General features: G+C 39.7%; 2 protein-coding genes across 2 annotated transcripts in view; both read left to right on the forward strand.

Moving 5' to 3' along the window:
- The window catches only part of col7a1 (collagen, type VII, alpha 1), a gene marked incomplete at its 5' end in the record, with an annotated part of 62,508 nt that extends 55,241 nt beyond the window's left edge, over positions 1-7,267 (forward strand). The window contains 5 exons of the mRNA XM_079840402.1: positions 6-101; positions 1,841-1,972; positions 2,052-2,114; positions 5,980-6,153; positions 6,309-7,267. Of these exons, the coding sequence (XP_079696528.1) occupies positions 6-72 (67 nt within the window). The 3' untranslated portion in view covers positions 73-101; positions 1,841-1,972; positions 2,052-2,114; positions 5,980-6,153; positions 6,309-7,267. The remainder of the gene's footprint in view (positions 1-5; positions 102-1,840; positions 1,973-2,051; positions 2,115-5,979; positions 6,154-6,308) is intronic.
- A 7,258-nt stretch (positions 7,268-14,525) lies between these two features.
- On the forward strand, positions 14,526-16,115 carry LOC307140751 (G-protein coupled receptor 22; the record flags this gene model as incomplete). Its single annotated transcript, XM_079840446.1, has 1 exon — positions 14,526-16,115. The coding sequence occupies one exon, from the start codon at positions 14,526-14,528 to the stop codon at positions 16,113-16,115; it is 1,590 nt and encodes a 529-aa protein (XP_079696572.1).
- Between the last annotated feature and the right edge of the window lie 5,161 nt (positions 16,116-21,276).

Consider the following 21,276-nt stretch of genomic DNA (forward strand, 5'->3'; position numbering starts at 1 on the left):
CTCAGGTGTTCAGGAAGTTCAGATACCTGGACCAGTGCAGACTTACCGAAGTCACTCCTCCACGTCCCCTGAGCGCTCACTAACCAGAGGGGACGAGGAGGGTGAGTCCTATCCTCAGTTCGTCCTTCTATCTGTGTTTATCCACTTCTATTCTAAGCTAAAACTCCTGTCACTCTGTCCTGTATTTATTGCTTTCTTGAAAATACTAGTTTAAAGAAATTGTTCTCTCAAAAATGAAAATTCTGTCATCATTTACTCAACCATCTCTCATTCCAGGACTTTTTCTCATCCGTGTAACACAAAATTAGATATTTTGAAGAATTTTCACATTGCTAATAGCACAAACGTCCTGTGCCAAGTGCAACTGATCTTGATGTCTTTCACAAAAAGTTATCTGTTTTAGAAGAATTTGCATTAGCATTTTGGACTATTTTTACTGTGCTTTTTGGAGTTTGACCTTGTGAAAATGAAAAGTGCTTAATTCTATTGAATGTGCACTTGTAGTGTACGTCAACTCTTAAAAGTATATTTTTTAAAAACTGTACAAGCAGATAATATAATATTAATTAATGAAACTTAACACATTTAACAGTGCACTTTGTAATAATGTCAAATTAAAGGTTTTACTTTAAAGTACATTGTGAATCATTATTATACTCGCGCTTCGTAACAAATCCTTTCCTCGTGGGTCAAAATGACTCGAAGCCCTAAATTTATACTTAATTGTTTTTGTCCAGAAAGCTTGTTTCATTTCATTTTGATAATATTTTTTGGGAGATTTTTTTTGTTATTTTTTATTTTATTTACCTTGGGGGTCAAATTGTCTCATGGGGGAAGGATTTGTTACTTTTTAAAATTTCAACCACAAAACTCCTTGAATCATTAAATTTTTTATGTATTCGTGGTTCAAGTATGACAAAAGTCCTTGGGTTTTGGACCACTCTGAGCACAAACATTTTAGAAAACATTTTAAACATTTTTTTCAAATTGAAAAATCTTCGGGTCAAAATGATCAGAGGGAAGGATGAGGCTTTTGTTCTAATGTGTTTGTTGCTAACATACTAAAGCACATGTAAAGTGATTTATAATTTGAACTATAGTGTTATTTCATATTACATTCAAAGTAAATATATTTTACAATTACTAAATCGTGCCTTCATTACAAATGTGTTAACTTATTACATAAATATTTAAATACTTGACATACAAGGTTTTTATAGAAATGACATAATATACTAAAGTATAATTTAGTTTACCATGTTTGTCAGTTCATTTGGCAGTACATTAACCACATTTCAACAAACAATAGAAATCATTATGAAATGACATGATGTATTTAAGTCCTTCTGAAGTGGGTCTAAAAAGCACTCTAAATTGCATTTAATATAAATTTAAACTATAATACTTTTTCAAGTATTGTCAATTAACATGTCTTAAACATTACATTTAGTTCACACTTAAGTATATATTTTTAAGTATATTTCCATAATAAGGACTCTTTTTTTTGTATGCTAAAGTGTACTTCTTTTCTCCAGTGGTGGTCACTATGCATTATTTAAAAAAGAGCATTTTTTTCATTATCATTTTCCATGGAAGAAAGTATAAGTCATAGAGGTTTGGAACAACATGAGGTTGAGTAAATGATGACAATAATGAATTTTTCTCTTTAAACTACCTCTTTAAACAGAAACTAAGTAGGATCTGTTAAATACATGCTTGTATTTAACATCATCCAGTTGCACATGTACATCGATTGCTTTCAAACTATGATATTCCAGCATTCTAAACTCTGATTTCCAAAAGCTTTCTTTATTTGTGCACCCATGCACGTTTTTTGCAGGTCCAAAGCTGCGTGTTGTGATGAACACAAATGATCCAGACTACGAGCACATTTACTCTATAGAGACCTATGATGACGACGCTCCAGGGGTGGATATTGTTGACTATGACAACACTGTCAATAAAACCCAGGGTATGTCTTTTTTCTTCATCAGAAAAACATTTTGTAATTGTCTTCGCAGACACAGCATAATATGTTGATCTTTTGGCAGGTCAAACAGTCTCTGTTGATTCATTGAAAGCTGAAAGGACAAAAAGAGAGGTGAAAGGTGAAGGTAAGCCATCACTCGTGATTCATCATGGAGATTAAAGGCTTGATTCAGTCATGTTTGCGCATGAGAATGTTGGGGAGCCTGGCTTTAGCTTTACTGTGGAAATAACACTGTCCATGGTGCATATTTTATTAATGCATTATTCACATTTTTTACTGCTTTTCCATGTTTTTGTTGGCAACAGAGTACTTAGAAATGCTATCTGTGGGAATGTATTCAACTTTGTTGAAAACTGATGATGGATTATTATAATTTTGCGCTCTGTAATTGCTGCACACTATTGTTCTTTGCTGTGCTCACTTCCTGTTGTTTCTCTGTGTATCTGCTGCATGCTGTAAACCCGCTGACTCATCTGTATGACAGCTCTTAGTATGAGATTGCAAGCAGCTGTCCCACCACAGAAAAGAGCTGGATATTTCTACAGATCTCCATGGCACTCTCAACTATACAGAGATGCTATAATGACAAGTTTAAAAGTTGAATCTGCCTTGAATGCACTTGTGCATTTTAATGACAGTCTTTCACCATATTGTTCAATTTACATTAATTCAGGATAGATAAATGTGTTTATTACGAGATGTATCAGTACACAGAACTATTAGATGTAGCTGAAAAAGCCAAACCTGTAAATTAGTGGTAGGTGTTCACATACTTTTGGCCATGTAGTTGAAAAGTTGTTTTTGAAAGGCTTCTTATGCTCACCAATACTGCATTTATTTGATCAAAATACAGCGAAAACAGTGATATTTTAAATATCATTACAACTTAAAGACACAATATATATTTTTCGCCGCTAGATGTCGCTTATTCAAAACAAAGGCATAGCTTGATGACGCCTAGATTTCACGGAATCATGGGAGATATTGTATTCACTTCTACAGACTGTGTAAAAGAATCTGACTGGAGAAATCATATTCATGGATGAGCTAATGTATTAAAGATTTATTAACGTTACTGTAGTATGAAGCAGGGTGTGGCTGAAAGCCGTTGGAGCGGAACGAGGCCCCTGAAGCGAATGCTAGTGAGAGACAATCGCAACACACGGCTCGAGAGCAGGGGAGCTTCTTCTGCAGCGCCATAACGCAGTGCTGTTTTATCATATTAGATACATTTGAGTGTGTTGAAAGTTATGTTATAGTGCTACTCTGCATGTTCGCTCGACAGCTACTATGAGACACTTGTTGCACAATGCAGTAAGCTAGAGCGATATTAGGCATGGTAAATCATTGTAGTATCAGATCTTGTAGCGGAGGGGGCGGGGTTTAACGAGGTCTACGAGCAGGCACGTGCCTGCTGCCAGAGAGAGAAGCCGCAGCGTGTGCACGAATAATAAAGTTCTGTGTGAACTTGAATAATTAGCTACACATCAGAAATCACTGATCACAGATCAGAAGGAACTGAAAAAAGACTTCTGTTTTCATTTGTACATCCAAACACTGAGAAACTGCCAGCATTCACTCGTTCAAAAGGCATGATCTCTCGAGGACAAATATGGCGCTCGCATGGGCGTGCCAAATTCTCTGGGCGGAGGAAAGGGAGGTAACCATTCCTGTTATGACGTAATAACAGGAAAATTACAAGATCAGCCCATTTGGGCTGTCATTTTCTCAACGGCAGAGAAAGACACCCAGAACTCGGTTTACACCGATCAAAATTTCTAGCCACTTGGGGTTAATATTCAGGCTAGGGGAACTCATATTAATGTTGAAAAACCTCATAAAAATGAAAATTTCATGCCATGGGACCTTTAAACAACTAGACTAATGCTGCCTTCACGTGCTATCGGAACTATCGTAAATACGAGTTTCCTAGGTAAAAATTGCACATGAATGCCCTCTGATGTCGTGCTTACCACTGGGAAGTTCGGAAATAATTTTGATACCCCAATTCCCGAGATGGGCGTGTCATAAGCTTTAAACATGGTGGCGGGGAGAACTAGACTGCTGTGTCAGCCAGGTGTGGTTTTATTGTTTTTTTCCCAAAACAGCTAGGTTGTCTTGTCTTGAAATTAATGTAGTACATATTTACATGTAAGAGTAATCATATGAAGTGTATTGTATGTTTGGTACACAGCGAAAATATCCTGCATTTGACTGAAATTACAGAATCAATAGAAAGCGGACTATCTGGAATGTTTATATGGTTGTCGGTGCATGGGACACTACATATGATGTTGGTTTTTAATAAGATTTTCCCAATAAATAGGCAAGAATAACCTGGTGTCCACCATGATTCCTGTTCACTCCGACAACAAAGCACTTGAATGCAACAAGCTCGTAATTCTAACGACTTCTAAAGTGGGAAATAGGAAATTTCCGATAGCACGTGAAGGCAGCATAAGACTAACTGTGTTGAGCTACACCGATCAGGCATAACATTATGACATTATTATGATTACATTATATTTACAATTATGATACATTATATTGTGTTGGTCCCCCTTTTGCTGCCAAAACAGCCCTGTCCTGTTGAGGCATGGACTCCACTTGACCCCTGAAAGTGTGCTGTGCTATCTGGCACCAAGATGTTAGCAGCAAATCCTTTAAGTCCTGTAAGTTGCAAGGTGGGGCCTCAATGGATCGGACTTGTTTGTTTCCGCAAATCCCACAGATGCTCGATTGGATTGAGATCTGGGGCCAAGTCAACACCTCAAACTCGTTTTTGTGCTCCTCAAACCATTCCTGAACCATTTTTGCATTGTGGCAGGGCGCATTATCCTGCTGAAAGAGGCCACAGCCACCAGGGAATGCTGTTTCCATGAAAGGGTGTACATGGTCTGCAACAATGCTTACGTAGGTGGTGGTATACATGTGAAAGTAACATCCACATGGATGGCAGGTTTCCCAGCAGAATATAGCCCAAAGCATCACACTGCCTCCGCCAGCTTGCCTTCTTCCCATAGTGCATCCTGGTGCCAGGTGTTCCCTAAATAAGTGACACACAGACACCCGGCCATTCACGTGATGTAAAGGAAAACGTGAGTCATCAGACCAGGCCACCTTCTTCCATTGGTCCCGGGTCCAGTTCTGATGCTCACATGCCCACTGTTGGCGCTTTTGGCAGTGGACAGGGGTCAGCATGGCCACCCTGACTGGTCTGCGGCTATGCAGCCCCATACACAACAAACTGTGTATTCACCTCTATCAGAACCAGCATTAACTTCTTAAAGCAATTTGAGCTGAATTAGCTCATCTGTTTGATCGGACCACACAGGCCAGCCTTCACTCTTCACGTGCATCAATGAGCCTTGGCCGCCCATGACCCTGTCGCCAGTTCACCACTGTTCCTTCCTTGGACCACTTTTGATAGAAACTGACCACTGCAGATCAGGAACACCCCACAAGAGCCTTGTCAAACTCGCTCAAATCCTTACACTTGCCCATTTTTCCTGCTTGTAACAAATCAACTTTGAGGAAAAAATGTCCACTTGCTGCCTCATATATCCCACCCACTAACAGATGCCGTGATGAAGATATAATCAGTGTTATTCACTTCACCTGTCATTTTAACATGTAGTTGCAAAGTTACTTATAGTCAGTAGAATGTATGTTGGGGGAGCATCAAAATAAAGCGATAGCAAAGTAAATCATTCTAAAAAGCTGATTTGGTACGTAAGAACCATTTCTTATTATTATCGGGTTGTGCTGCTTAATATTTTTCTGGAAACCATTATACATGTTTTTTTCAGGATTCTTTGATGAATAGAAAGTTAAATGCATTTTAAATAGATGTAAAATAAGATAAATGTCTTTACTGATCAATTGAATGCATCCTTAAAAAATCCTCCTGACCCCGAACTTTTGAACGGTATTCTGTGAAAAAAAAGAACCTTTCAACCATTTAATTATTCCTTCATGTGTGTTTTTAGACTCTTGCATCTTGCCCATGGAAGAGGGTGATTGTTCCCAGTATACTTTGCGCTGGTACTTTAACTCTCAGGTGGGCGACTGTAGACCTTTTATCTACAGCGGCTGTGGAGGGAACGCTAATCGCTATTTACAGAAGGAAGAGTGTGAAAAACTCTGTCTACAACAGTAAGAAGGTACATTAACACGCATTGGGCTGAAGGTGACAAATGGTGCATTGATGCATATTTGTTCATGAATTATTAATTGGATGGGATAGAGATTGCAGAGATTTTCTACTGTATCCATCTATAAGAGGTTTTCCTTACAATCTTGTCTATTCTGTTTATAGAATTGTTTTAGCTTGAAGACGAGAGCTGACTGTAAATGGATCTCGAACTCAACAATATAAAAACCTAAACCTCAGTGTTGAATACTGCCATCATGCACAAGAGATCAAGGTAAAGACTGATGTCAACACCTTTTCCTCGACGGGACAAGCAAATTTTAAATAATGATCAGATCTTAAAGATTTTTCTTGTTTATTTATTTTGTGTCTGTTGAGCTGCCAAACATCTGTTAATCTTGCTGCCAATCTGGATTCATCTACATATATTGTATTGCAATATCGTTTATAACATAACATACTGGACATGTACAGATCCACAAACGCATTTAGGTAAATACGAGTTTATATGCAAATGTGCATGCACGTTAGTCCAGTTAGTCACAGCATACCACATTATCTTTCATTTCTCACTTAATCCTTGATGCCGCATTTTTACACCCACTGACATTTTCTCAGGTGCTAAAAACAGAAACGAGAACACGCATTGTAATGTTCCAGTTCTTAAAGAATTGATCTTAGGCTCGTTCTTAGAATAAGTCTATGCTGTACAAAATTGTACTGTAAATGTAGATCTGTATTTTTATCAGCTTGAAAATGAGAATGAATGTTCTTGTATTATCAGATGTTGCATGTTTACTTGGACAAATGGTGCTATTTTTAAAGATATTTTTATATTTTTGATTTGAATGTTTTCATGTATTTCATTGGTTATATTCAGCATTTTTGTTCTATTATAATATATGGATTACACTCCTACAGACTGGTTCATTTTAAGTGATGGAGCAGTTTACATGTTTCTTTGCACAAGACAGTTTTCATAGCACATCATTTTCCAGATATACATTCATACATTGTAAAGTGATCAGTCTTTTCTTCATGTGTTCAACATTTGCTTGGAATAAACATTGAAATTTAAAGGGAAAAATAAACATCAGACAAGAGAAAATGTCTATTGGATTGTGATGAACAAGTCTGAATTGAATGGTGTTCGAGCTCTCATTTTAACTATGAATAGAAACAAGTGCAGGTCTACATCGCATGGTGACTAGAGCCTCATTAAAAGGTCAGTAACCACCTGTAGTTTATGTAGACCATAACTACATAGTCTCTCTTCGTTCTCTCTTCTCTCTCTGTTCATTTGCTGTCACTCCATGTTGTCTTTATTTATTTTTTTTACTGATGATTCAGTAATGATTCTGGACCATCTTGTTAAGATGCCAACGAACACTCATTACTACTCTTCCAGGGCTGTCACTCAAACACTGTTTTCATATTCACTTCTACTCATATTTATTCATTGACTGCATTGTAGCCAGTCCATCTGTTATGGTATTTTGTTTCATATTCTCAATCCTACTTAATAACAAATCGTTTGCGTGCCAGTCTATATTTTTAATCTGTTCATACTTTAGCTATATACCCATCATTACGCCTTTTAATGAGTTTATGTCAGTCGCTGACAACTGTGCATCAAATTTGATGCTCCAGATGTCAACCATCTCTTAATCTATATCATGTTTTAATCGAGCCTTGGTGCATTGAATATTGAAAAATTGAAAAAGCTTTCCTTTCATGTGGATGCATCCTTTCACATCATTTCATATGCCTCCCAAATTGCCCTTTCCACATCTACTATATCCTTGAGAAGGAAGGAGTATGTTAATTGCATTGAGTTTGACATTGAAAAGCAATTTGCCCTTTCATACTGTGCTGAGCATTAAAGTTCTTAGGGAAAACATGTATACTTACGCTCATATTTGCACGTTTACAGCTTAATAACTGCCATTAGATTTCACGTTTTAATGAAAGCGGATAAAAAAAGAAGAATTTAATAATAAATGTTATCCACACGGAAACCGTATCTTATACATTTGTTTTTAAGAATCGCACGGGCTGCAGATAGTAGCTCGTGCGTTTCCACGATGAAGCCTGCAGTTTGTGTGTGTGGATGCGTGAATGTGTATGCGCGCTCGCGCTGAGAGAGCGGGTTCAGTACGTCTAGTACACAAGATAGCGACACTCATGGGTACTCACAAAAGCACCGTGGCGATTTCTATCACCGTTTAGCACCACTGAAGGTGAGACGTTTATTCCGGGCACGTACCTGACAGCGGACTGTCCTGAAGCCCCTAGGAATCTCGCGCTCTAGCAGAGTGAGAGAGAGTAGCGCGCGCGCTGCACGGACCGCAGTGGAATGTAGCGGGGAATCCCGGCGCGCGGGGCAAGGTGAGTAAAAACCTCCTTGATGCATCTTCACACTACTCACGAGGTTATCTTTCCACTTAATTGCCATTCCATTCGATTTTACCACCTCTCTTAGTTCGTTTGTGTCTGTTTAAGTGGTACGTTTTGGCAGCGCGCGCCTGGGAATAGAAAACGCTAAGAGGCATTCAGCAGTGTCGTTTGATCTGGACGCGACTCCTAATATTTCTTACACTGCAAAAAAATTGGCAGCAATGCCATATGCGGGGTATGTCGCCACTACGGACGATTTGTTTACCGAGCAAATCCATGTGTTGCCTGCAATGTGCGGGGCAAGGTGTCTGCAGTGAGCATAAAATTTAAGATGTCATTTGAATAGCGATGTTGCAAATCAATGTTTTTTTTTTCATTAGTTTGAATAGCCATTGTTATCAGTCACTATGGACTTATCAGCTTATGGGATGCCTTATGACATTCCAGTTTGAATCAGGGCATCATCCCCTCACATTGATGATCTCAAACACAACTGGACACATGCACATGCTCACGGACACGTGACTCCAGCAAATTATTGAGGGGAAAAAAGTTAAATACGCCTGCGTCAATCATTTGACTTTCATCACACCCATCATCATCATCATCATCATCATCCATTGCTCTTGCTTCCACACGCACACACATTCTCACTGATTACATCCAAATGGATTTTCAGATGCAGGCTGCGAGATGCCAGTTGAAAGAAGGAAAAGGAGAATTTATGAGAGGGAGTGTGTAAATTTATAATAAGATTAAAGACTACAGTTTGCTTTTAGGACAAAAAAGCAACAGCAAGGAACAATGGAGTGTAGAGCAGGTATATAAGTGGCCCTGGTCTGTTGAGAATGTGATAGGAAAGAGGAATCTAGATCATCAGCTATTTTAGCTCCTTCTAGATGTGGTTATTTTTGTTCCTCCCTGCCTAGTGAATGTAGTTGCACGTGTTGTCACGCTCTTTCATTTCCACAGAGTCTGTAAACAAATGTAATGCCTTTGCATATTAATTCCACCATTAATATGCTCATTAGAAATCAATTTTGACTGGGCCCTGTGTCCACGGAGACACAAATTATAACATGCAGTGATTTGAATGCCTATGCTATTGTTATACAAGGAAAATTTTGTGATTGTTTACTCAACCTCATGTCATTTGAAACCTGCATGCAGTTATTTTTTTTCTCTGGAGCGCAAAGGAGAAATTCTGAAGAATCTTTACGTAGCTTGCCAGGTTTGATTTCATCATGTGACCAATCTCAGTGTGGCAGTTTAAATATGCTGAATAACAAGATTTGAAAGCTGCAGCAGGGATATTATAGTCAACTAAAACCATAAAAAAAACATTTTGTATTAGTTTAAATAAAATAAACATGAACTGAAATGAAATATTTTAAAAAGATTATCTTATTTTATTTCAGTTAGTTGAAAAAGCAACATTTTCATTTAGTTTACCATAATGCAAATACTATATGTGACCCTTGACCACAGAACCAGTCTTAAGGGTCCTTTTTTGCATATGAAAGTTGAATAAATAAGCTTTCCATTGATGTATGGTTTGTTAAGATATGACAATATTTGGCCGAGATACAACTATTTGAAAACCTGGAATCTGAGGGTGAAAAAAAAAAAATCGAAATATTGAGAAAGTCCTATTATATATATTTATATTTACAGCAGGAAATTTACAAAATATCTTCATGGAACATGATCTTTACTTAATGTCCTAATGATTTTTGGCATAAAAGAAAAATTTTATAATTTTGACCCGAACAATGTATTGTTGGCTATTGCCAAAAATATACCCGTGAAACTTATGACTGGTTTTGTGGTCCAGGGTCACATATATAAAAACAATAACAAATAAAAAGACTAAAATGATTAAACTTAAACTTCAATTAAAACAGAAAATACAAAAATAAAAACTAGTACTAAAAATAGTATTTTAATGTCAATGATAATAAAACACAAAGCTGCAGTGGAGGGAACGTTCATTTTTCTTACATTTAAATAGTCTTTCATTTAGATTCCTCACACAAATCTGACTTGAATATACTAGTGCACGTCACGTGGATACATTGAACTTTTTCTTTTTTGGACAGACTATCTGTCATTGGAAGGAAAAAAGCTGTTTGAAGAACATATGTGTTCCACAGAAAAATGACAACATGCTGGTTTGAACATGAGGGTGAATAAATAAGGAGTTTTCATCTTTGGGTGAACTATTCCTTTAACAGGCAGGCTGCAAACCAGCGTGGACAGACCAAATTGTCTTGGAAAACAACGATAATGAAATAGAGTCTGACAAATGGCAGAAAGAGCTGAGGCAGCATGGTTAGTCTTAAGAAAGATGGATGGATCTCAAGCTTAGCACAGTGATGGATAGATGGAGGAGGTAAAAACAAACTCCTCCAGCGATTTCACAACACAGTGCGCACCTGCACCTCCCACTCATCTCTCATTCTCTCCCTCTCTCTCTCTCTCTTTCCCTATTCCTTAGTTTTTTACATGTCACACTGTGATTTTCCCAAGACTGACAAAAGTCTGTCTTATTTATTTTTGCCTCCGTCTCACTTCTGTGCGCAGAAGACGTCAGGCTTCAGTTATTCATACAAGAGAATCTGAGCCCTAAATCTTGTACTGTCATTCAAAAGTTCCACTGCAGTGACCTCTTTTCATTGCCAGCATGGCGTGGGGCGCTCCATATTGCCCTTCCTCCCTCCGCAGTCTCATTGTGTTAAACATCAAAACTTTCCTCCTGCGGTCATTATCACAGATGTGCTCAAGAGGCAAAGTCTGAGCCCCACTTGAACAGCCACAGATGTAGAAAGTCTCGAATTTTTTACTTTGACCACTCCTAAACTGTAGACCAGTTGCCATAGTAACAACCATCCTAGAAATGGGATCAGTCTCAAGTCGAACTCATTTATTTATTTATTTATTTATATCTTTTAGGATTTTTTTTGGAATGACAGGCTGCTGTGATTGCGCAGCCTACAATTTGAAAGCTCCTTGTTTTGAAGGCACATATTTTAGAGCACTTTAGATTGACTTTGAGTTTATTAGAATTATATACGTTTCTTCAACATGTTAAATTGCACAATCAGACATTGAGTAGTCTTTGTACACTTCTGTGTCCATAGACAAATTCATCATGGTTTGAGCAATTTTTGGTGTCCTTGATCATGTGTGAGAGATCGTTCTGTGATGTAATTCACCTGTCGGTTAAAACTTGACTGTGTGTGGGACTGCAGAATCACGTGTAAATCATACTTATCTTTATCATTCTGTCTTACTAGATCAATACCTTATTACACTTCAGAAGGACAAGCCAAACCTTTTTCACTAAAATGATGCCAGTGCTCGGTTGGTTGCTTCTGTGAATCTCTCTCTGCCCTGACTTGATTGAGTGCTGATGGCGTAACTTACTATGATACTATACACTGATAATATATATATATATATATATATATATATACAGTTGCAAGGAAAAGTATATGAACCGTTTGCAGAATCTGTGAAAATGTGAATAATTTGAACAAAATAAGAGAGATCATACAAAATGCATGTTATTTTTTATTTAGTACTTTTCTGAATAAGATATTTTACATAAAAAATGTTTACATATAAGTGGGGAGAACAAGTATTTGATACACTGCCGATTTTACTTACAAAGCATGTAGAGGTCTGTAATTTTTGTCATAGGTACACTTCAACTGTGAAAGACAGAATCTAAAACAAAAATCCAGAAAATCACATTGTATGATTTTTTAATAATTAATTTGCATTTTATTGCATGACATAAGTATTTGATCACCTACCAACCAGTAAGAATTCCGGCTCTCACAGACCTGTTAGTCTTTCTTTAAGAAGCCCTCCTGTTCTCCACTCATTACCTGTATTAACTGCACCTGTTTGAACTCGTTACCTGTATAAAAGACACCTGTCCACACACTCAATCAAACAGACTCCAACCTCTCCACAATGGCCAAGACCAGAGAGCTGTGTAAGGACATCAGGAATAAAAGTGTAGACCTGCACACGGCTGGGATGGGCTACAGGACAATAGGCAAGCAGCTTGGTGAGAAGGCAACAACTGTTGGCGCAATTATTAGAAAATGGAAGAAGTTCAAGATGACGGTCAATTTCCCTCGGTCTGGGGCACCATCCAAGATCTCACCTCGTGGGGCATCAATGATCATGAGGAAGGTGAGGGATCAGCCCAGAACTACACGGCAGGACCTGATCAATGACCTGAAGAGAGCTGGGACTACAGTCTCAAAGAAAACCATTAGTAACACACTACGCCGTCATGGATTAAAATCCTGCAGCGCACGCAAGGTCCCCCTGCTCAAGCCAGCGCATGTCCAGGCCCGTCGGAAGTTTGCCAATGACCATCTGGATGATCCAGAGGAGGAATGGGAGAAGGTCATGTGGTCTGATGAGACAAAAATAGAGCTTTTTGGTCTAAACTGCATTCGCCGTGTTTGGAGGAAGAAGAAGGATGAGTACAACCCCAAAAACACCATCCCAACCGTGAGAAGCATGGAGGCGGAAACATCTTTCTTTGGGGATGCTTTTCTGCCAAGGGGAACGGACGACTGCACCGTATTGAGGGGAGGATGGATGGGCCCATGTATCGCTAGATCTTGGCCAACAACCTCCTTCCCTCAGTAAGACCATTGAAGATGGGTCGTGGCTGGGTCTTCCAGCATGACAACGACCTGAAACACACAGCCAGGGCAACTAAGGAGTGGCTCCGTAAGAAGCATCTCAAGGTCCTGGAGTGGCCTAGCCAGTCTCCAGACCTGAACCCAATAGAAAATCTTTGGAGGGAGCTGAAAGTCCGTATTGCCCAGCGACAGCCCTGAAACCTGAAGGATCTGGAGATTTTTGTTTTAGATTCAGTCACTCACAGTTGAAGAGTACCTATGATAAAAATTACAGACCTCTACATGCTTTGTAAGTGGGCAAACCTGCAAAACCGGCAGTGTATCAAATACTTGTTCTCCCCACTGTAGTCCACAAGACAAAAAAATTGCTGATTTTATTAGAATTATCCCATTCAAAAGTTTATGAACCATTGAATCTTAATACTGTGTGTCGTTACCTGGATGATCCACGGCCCTTGTTTGTCCTGAGCAGTTAAACTGCCCAATGTTCTTCAGAACAATCCTTCAGGTCCTGCAAATTATTTTGTTTTCCAGCATCTTTTGCATATTTCAACCCTTTCCAGCAGCGACTGTATGATTTTGACATCCATAAATCATACTGTCACTGCTGGAAAGGGTTGAAATATGCAAAAGATGCTGGAAAACTGAAGAATGTGCAGGACCTGGAGGATTTTTCTGAAGAACATTGGGCAGTTTAACTGCTCAGGACAAACAAGGGACTCATGAACAACCATCACAAAACAAAAAAACAGTGGTGGGTCATCCAGGGAACGACACACAGAATTGAGAATCAGTGGTTCATAAACTTTTGAATGGGGTCATTTGAATAAATTCAGCTATTTTTTTGTCTTGTGGACTATATGCAAACATCTTTTATGTAAAATATCTTATTCAGGACAATAAAAAATAAAATGCATTTTGTATGATCTCTATTATTTTGTTAAAATTATACACATTTTCACAGATTCTGCAAAACAGTTCAAAAACTTTCAAGCGCCACTGTATGCAGGATATATATATATATATAAATATATGAATATACATGGGTGATATACTTTTAAATGTTATATACAGTAAATATATAAAATAAACACGAAATAATAAAATTAATTCAGTGGAAAAGGGGTCAGTGGATCTCACTGTGTCCTGCTTCAGAAAATTCTGTACATTTTGGCCTGTTCATTAATTTCATTCTGTTTTTGTCTTCTCACCATAGAGCTGTCAGTCATTCATCAACGCCCCAAGAAAACACCTCAGTAGGTGGAGCATGGCCAGTGGGAGTGGCTGGCGTTACTATGCCTAAAGGCACGTGGCGATGGTGTCCATGGAGACAGATGGCAGCTTCACTGAGGGCCACGGTCTGTCCCTCTTACAGGCGGAAGATAGCGTGGGGGCCGGACTCGCACAGCAGGAAGGGACGTGGCTGGGCTTCCGGGCTACACTGAGTGCTGTGCTACTGCTGGAGCTGCTCCTGGGGGTGGGCGGCAATCTGACTGTGCTGGTGTTATACTGTGGTCACTGCAGCCTGTTGGAGTCCGTCAGCCATGCCGTCACGCTCAGCCTCCACACCCTTGACCTGCTGCTCTGTCTCCTCTGCCTGCCGATCACTGCCACGCTCCTCATACTGGGCGGAGCCTCGGTTCCTCACCATGCCCTCCTCTGCTGTCTTCACGAATCGGCAACCAGCTTCGCCAGCGTAGGCACCGCACTTAACCTGCTTCTCATCAGCTTAGATCGCTATGACATCAGCGTCCGGCCAGCCAATCGCTTGCTAACGCCTCGAAGGGCAACTGTTTTGCTTGTTGCAGTGTGGGCGGTTTCTTTAGCTGTGCCACTCCTACCATTTGTGGAGGCGGGGTTTGTGTCGGAGCAAGGTGAGGGGGTGTTTGTGCACTCCAATAGCACCGTGCTTTGTTCAGAGTGGGGAGGAACTCTACAGGCTCATCTGTTACTACAGGTTCCCGTGTTCCTGTGCTCTCTCGCTGTGATGCTGTTTACATACTCCCGAATTCTTCAGGCACTGCGCAACCGCATCGGACGCACGGCCAGGCCCCATCAAGACAGCAAACGGCCTGGTCCTGGACATCGCCTCTGGCTACGCTGTAAAAGGTCAATGAGGTCGCCGGATCACATTACGAGAAACACACCCACTTCCCCCCCGCCACTTTCGACCGCACCGCTTATCACCTCGGATGCAGTTACCACGGTAACCATCAACACCGAGACGAATACTCCCTCGCTCACCACACCCCTTAGCCCCACCCCCACCATGTCTGTGATAACTTCGCCTTTAAGCCCCACTCCCACTGCATCCATGGCAACCACGCCTTTGAGTCCCGCCACATCTGTGTCTGTCATAACTAGCACCCACATTCCCACCCCTGCTACATCATCAGTGACCACGCCTTTGGGTCCCATACCCACTGTGTCTACAGTAACCACTCAGCTAAATCCCGCCCCCGTCCAGGGTCCACCAAGCATGGGTGTGGGCGCATCAGTGTCTGCCATTTTGGCTCTGCGACGAGCAGTTCGACGCCACCGCGATCGACGGGAACGCCAAAGGCGAGTCTTTCGCATGTCCGTCATCATCATCCTCTCGTTTCTGCTATGCTGGGCACCTCTCTCCATCATGCCCCTTCTCATGCTGGCCATCGGGCCATCCGATTGGCTAGAACGCCTGAGACTCTGCTGTCTGGTGCTTGCTTATTGGACGGTAGTGCTACATCCGCTGCTGTATGCGTTCACGCGCCAAAAACTGCGCAAAGTTCTGCACACCCGCCTGCGCAGGCTGCGGCCGCAAAACACACAGACTCGTATTCGTACTAATACCAGGATCCGTCGCAAGCACGGGGCAGATTGCAGCGATGCTACTGACCGCTGCCTGGCGGAGGCTGTTAGAGAGTGAGTGTTTGTGTGTATATGGTGTATAAGTAGCCTCACACGGAATCTGAATGCACATTCTCTTGTGTACACCGTCCATTTATTAAATATTTTGGATTATTTAATTATGCTTTTAGCTGCTAATATGATTATTTTCAGCTCCATTTAACATATTTCACCATGTTTAAATCCAAAGCTGTAACCATGTTTTGAACATTGGGGGGACCAAACCATTTTTTGTGTGGGTTGGGTGGGTCTTTTTATTTAAAGGAATTAAATAATTAAAGGATTTAAAGGGATTTAAGGGGAACAAAGAAAAAGAAAGAACAGTAAAAGAAATACAATTTATTGTAAAGTAATCAATTTACTATATAACGATTATAGAGTTCTAGATATAGTCTAATAGTCTAATTGCAAATAATATTTTTATTTTAAAACATGCACACATTCACTCTTAAAGGGTTAGTTCACCCAAAAATTTTATTTATGTCATTAATTACACACCCTCCAGTAGTTCATCCTCGAAAACACAAATTAAGACATTTCGTATGAAATCCAAGCGCTCTCTGACCCCTCCATGGACAGCTATTTAATTAACACTTAAAATAGCCCATGTGACTCCAGTGATTTAGCCTTAATTTTATGAAGCGATGAGAATACCTTTTGTGCGCAAAAACACAAACAAAAATAATGACTTTATTTAACAATTTCTTGTCTGTGTAAGACTCTTATGCTGTTGGCTTAGTTAATACATTACAGTGCACGCCGGCTTACCATTGGCCGAAGCTGTTCAAGTGAGCACCAGGAGCTGACCAACGTAAACTGTGTAGGAGACTGACACAGACGTGAAGAAATTTTGAATAAAGTCATTATTTTTATTTGTTTTTTGCACACAAAAAGTATTCTCATAAAATGAAGGTTGAACCACTGAGTCGCACATGAGCTGTTGTCCATGTACAAGTCCGCACAGACACAAAAATCGGGCTGTATACGGACGGTGTGAAAACAGGGGATTGACAATGACTGAAATTATGCCACACACACTGGCCATAAGCTGGAGCGGAACGTGGACAATAAAGTATACTTTCAGCTGTCTGCTTAATCGTATGCCGGATATGGTTAATGTTTCTTGTCTTGTCACATTCAGTTATGAATTACATGAATCAAGTAAATGATAGCCTATAAAACAGTGGCATTCTAACAGCACTAGTCTTCTTTTATTTGATTGGCCATCTCAATAATTTTGATGTTGACGAGCCTCTAAGGCTGATTTCTGAGGCAAACCAGGCTAAAAAAATTTTTTAAAAACGTTTTATCATCCTAACAACAAACAGAGCTGTATTTAATGGATAAGGAATTAAGAAGATCAAATTATTATTTTCACTTTATTTTTCGAATGTGAAAAAAAAGAGAGTCAGAAGATTCCGTCTGGGCCTATTTATGACTGTACTGTAGGTAAAAGGTTTGTGCAGGAAACCATTAATGTGTTAGATGTGTTAGATGATATGTGTGACTCGCTCACCTCTATAAAGGAAATGAAAAAAAAAACCTTGGTAGGTCTCTATTGTCCACGAGTGTGTATTATCATTGGCAACTAATCAGCACAGGGTTTCTAAAGCACACTGAACTCTGAGGTCAACAGGGCACTGTCTAATTAACCAGTAGAGCACAAAAATATTCTCATGGTGCTAGGGGGAAAAGAGCGAGACTGAGAGAGAGTAACCTACAGGTGTGAGTCTGCAAGAGGCCATGTGCAATAAATTCCAAATCCAGGTTATGCATCGCATGATTTCCATATAAATTAATACCAATTTATTGGCATTCATTGTGTGGTGTAAAAAGTAACCGTCTCTCCACCAGTACATGTGCACATATTTTACAGTGTGCTTCTCACTGATAGTCTAGAGGCCAATAGATTTATCATTGTGTTTATTAATGTATATGATCAGGGATGTAAATAGTCACCAATATTTCTGTGGTTTGAAACTGCAGCCAATTTGAATTCTGCTCTACCAAGGGCGTCATTCTCTGAAAATATTGACAAAACAACTTTTACAAAGTCGAAATTAATTTATTTAATTTGTGTCCCGTATATGTATATCTTGTCAGTGCTGTACATTATTTCAGTTTGAGATGGTTATTGTATTACTTTATAATAGAGGAGCAATAAGTCTGAATTACAGTAATAAAAAAATTCAGCCTCTTTGCTTGTTTGCTTTGTTCCCTATCTCAGCTTAATTCATATTAAAGAAGTATTACTTTTATACAACATTTAAATCATATACTGCTGTTAAAATTAAAGGATTAGTTCACTTTAAAATGAAAATGATCCCATGATTTACTCACCCTCAAGCCATCCTAGGTGTATATGACTTTCTTCTTTCTGATGAACACAATCTGAGTTATATTAAAGGGTTAGTTCACCCAAAAATGAAAATTCTGTCATTAATTACTTGCCCTCATGCCGTTCGACACCCGTAAGACCTCCGTTCATCTTCGGAACACAAATGAAGATATTTTAGTTGAAATCTGATGGCTCAGAAAGGCCTCCATTGGCACAATGCACTTTGCACTCTCAAGACCCATAAAAGGTACTAAAGACGTCGGTACAAAGTTAATCTCTCTACAGTGGTTCTACAATAACTTTATGAAGCAAAGAGAATAGTTTTTGAGCGCCAAAAAACCCCCTAAATAACGACTTATATAGTGATGACGATTTCAAAACACAGCATCATGAAGCTTCGAAGCGTTATGAATCAGCAAGTCGAATCATGATTCGGATCGCGTGTCAAACCGCCAAACTGCTAGCCTGACAAGCCAGACCCACATCAAGATGTTGGGTCTGGAAACTCACCATTGACAGGGCTCAATCCGAGGGGCGGGATAAACGGCTGTCTTTCAAATTCCCTCTGCACGCAATTGGATAGCGCCATGAGCGCCACAACCAACCAGAGCAAAGAAGAAGGTGAAGCCGAGCTAACGTTAGATGATAGACTTTCGCCGTATCCGGTAGGCAAATCATCGAACATATCTTCTTTTCTTAAAAATGACTTCAGTGCCGTTCTTTGTTCTTTTCTCAAAGAAAAGCTTAACTCCAAGTCTTCCAGAGTCGCGGCCAAAGCCGATTCAAAAGACAGCTATTCGTCAGCTTCTTTGTTTACGAGTAGCACGCAGAACCTCCGCAACTCTGCCGTCATTATGTTAAGCCCGCCCACCGACTCTACACACGCTGTGATTGGCCTGACCAGAGTTTGTTTTTTCCAGCTCTCAGGTCTACCGAGAGTTGCTAGACTACACTCGCGGCAAAATACATTTTCTGCCGCTAGGGTGCATCTAGATTTCTAGGCTACCAAACTGCTGAAATCATGTGACTTTGGCGACTCACTGATTCATAACGCTTCGAAGCTTCATGATGCATTGTTTTGAAATCGTCATCACTATATAAGTCGTTATTTAGGTTTTTTTTGCGCACACAAACTACTCTCGTCACTTTATAAAGTTATTGTAGAACCACTGTAGTGAGATGGACTTTGGAACGACGTCTTTAGTACCTTTTATGGGTCTTGAGAGTGTAAAGTGCATTGTGCCAATGGAGGCCTTTCTGAGCCATCAGATTTCAACTAAAATATCTTTATTTGTGTTCCGAAGATGAACGGAGGTCTTACGGGTGTAATGTACGACATGAGGGTAAGTAATTAATGACAGAATTTTCAATTTTGGGTGAACTAACCCTTTAATACATATCCTGACGTTTCCAAGTTTTGGCAGTGAACGGGACCCAGTTTGAGGGTCAAAAAAGTGCATCCATCCATCAGTAAATGTTCTCCACGTGGCTCCGGGGGGTTAAATATAGAAAAATATCCATACTTAACACGTTATAAAGTAAAATATCTAGCTTCCGTCAGACCACCTTACATATTTTTCTTACAAAAACCCATAGTTTCGCATCAGAAGGCCTTTATGAACCCCCTGGAGCCGTGTGGAGTACGTTTATGATGGATGGATGCACTTTGAGCTTCAAACTTGTGGGCCCCGTTCACTGTCATTATAAAGCTTGGAAGAGCCAGTATATTTATTAATTTAACTCTGATTGTGTTCATCAGAAAGAAGAAAGTTATATACACCTAGGACGTCTTGAGGGTGAGTAAATCATGGGATCATTTTCATTTTAAAGTGAACTAATCCTTTAAGTAACTTGCAATGTATGAATTTTGTTCCCTATCTGCCAATAAAAACTGTTTCAAGCAGACAGGCTTGAAATAAAAGCATCAAGCTAAAGTGTGTCGCCAAGCAAAAGCCGACCTGGAATACAGTATAGGAGTTGTGCAGTTGTGTAATCACTCGGTTCTTACTCCACTCCGGGATTTCCTGCAAAAAAAAAGAACCTGTATATTTAGATTCTTCCTGATTAAAAAAGTTTGCTGTTTTGAATGATTAATAACAGTCTTGAGTTGCTTGCTCTGATAGTTAATTGCTGTATAGTAGCATCTTCTCATTACCTGACTTTATTAAGAAGTGCAGGCTGCTTTAATATATACAATTAGTCCAAGCTGAGGAAGGTTGACTGACTTCATCCCAGTTGATAAAAGTCAAACAGGCAATTAAGAACCTCCTGTGTCTCTGTCAGCGTTTGCAGCTTCACAAAGAAGATCAAATGCCATATGAGGGATACTCAATAAAGTACCCGTTTAATCAGTGAAATGCTATCCTTTCAAACTCTCTCTCTCTACCTGATAAGAGACCTTAAATGTTATTAATCTTTTAAGACTTGGTTGTGGTTCAGCCAACATGTGTGTGCAGTGAATGGGAGACATTTTTTCCTTATTATCTGAGATAGAAGCGGCACTCCACTTGTGAAGTCTGATCGTATTAACACTTATTAATGTTTGATGACACATAGCCTAGTGACATTTGCAGGAGTCTAATAATTGGAAGGCCGATACTGGCGACGGGGTCTTGCACACAGACGTGGATGCCTCTCTTATAATGGATATGAAAAGAACTCTGACCGCACTGGTTAATGAGGGTCAATAAGCATCTGGCTTCTACTTTTCCCCTAATTTCACAATTTAATTATCTTTTTTTCCCCGCATCACCCCACCACCACAAATACGAAATTGCAATGTGTTTTTATAATACTGATTTACTTGACATATTGTGTGATTTGCTATTATCTAAAAATTACA

Source organism: Gobio gobio (assembly GCF_949357685.1).
Source record: "Gobio gobio genome assembly, chromosome: 17".
Taxonomy (NCBI): domain Eukaryota; kingdom Metazoa; phylum Chordata; class Actinopteri; order Cypriniformes; family Gobionidae; genus Gobio; species Gobio gobio.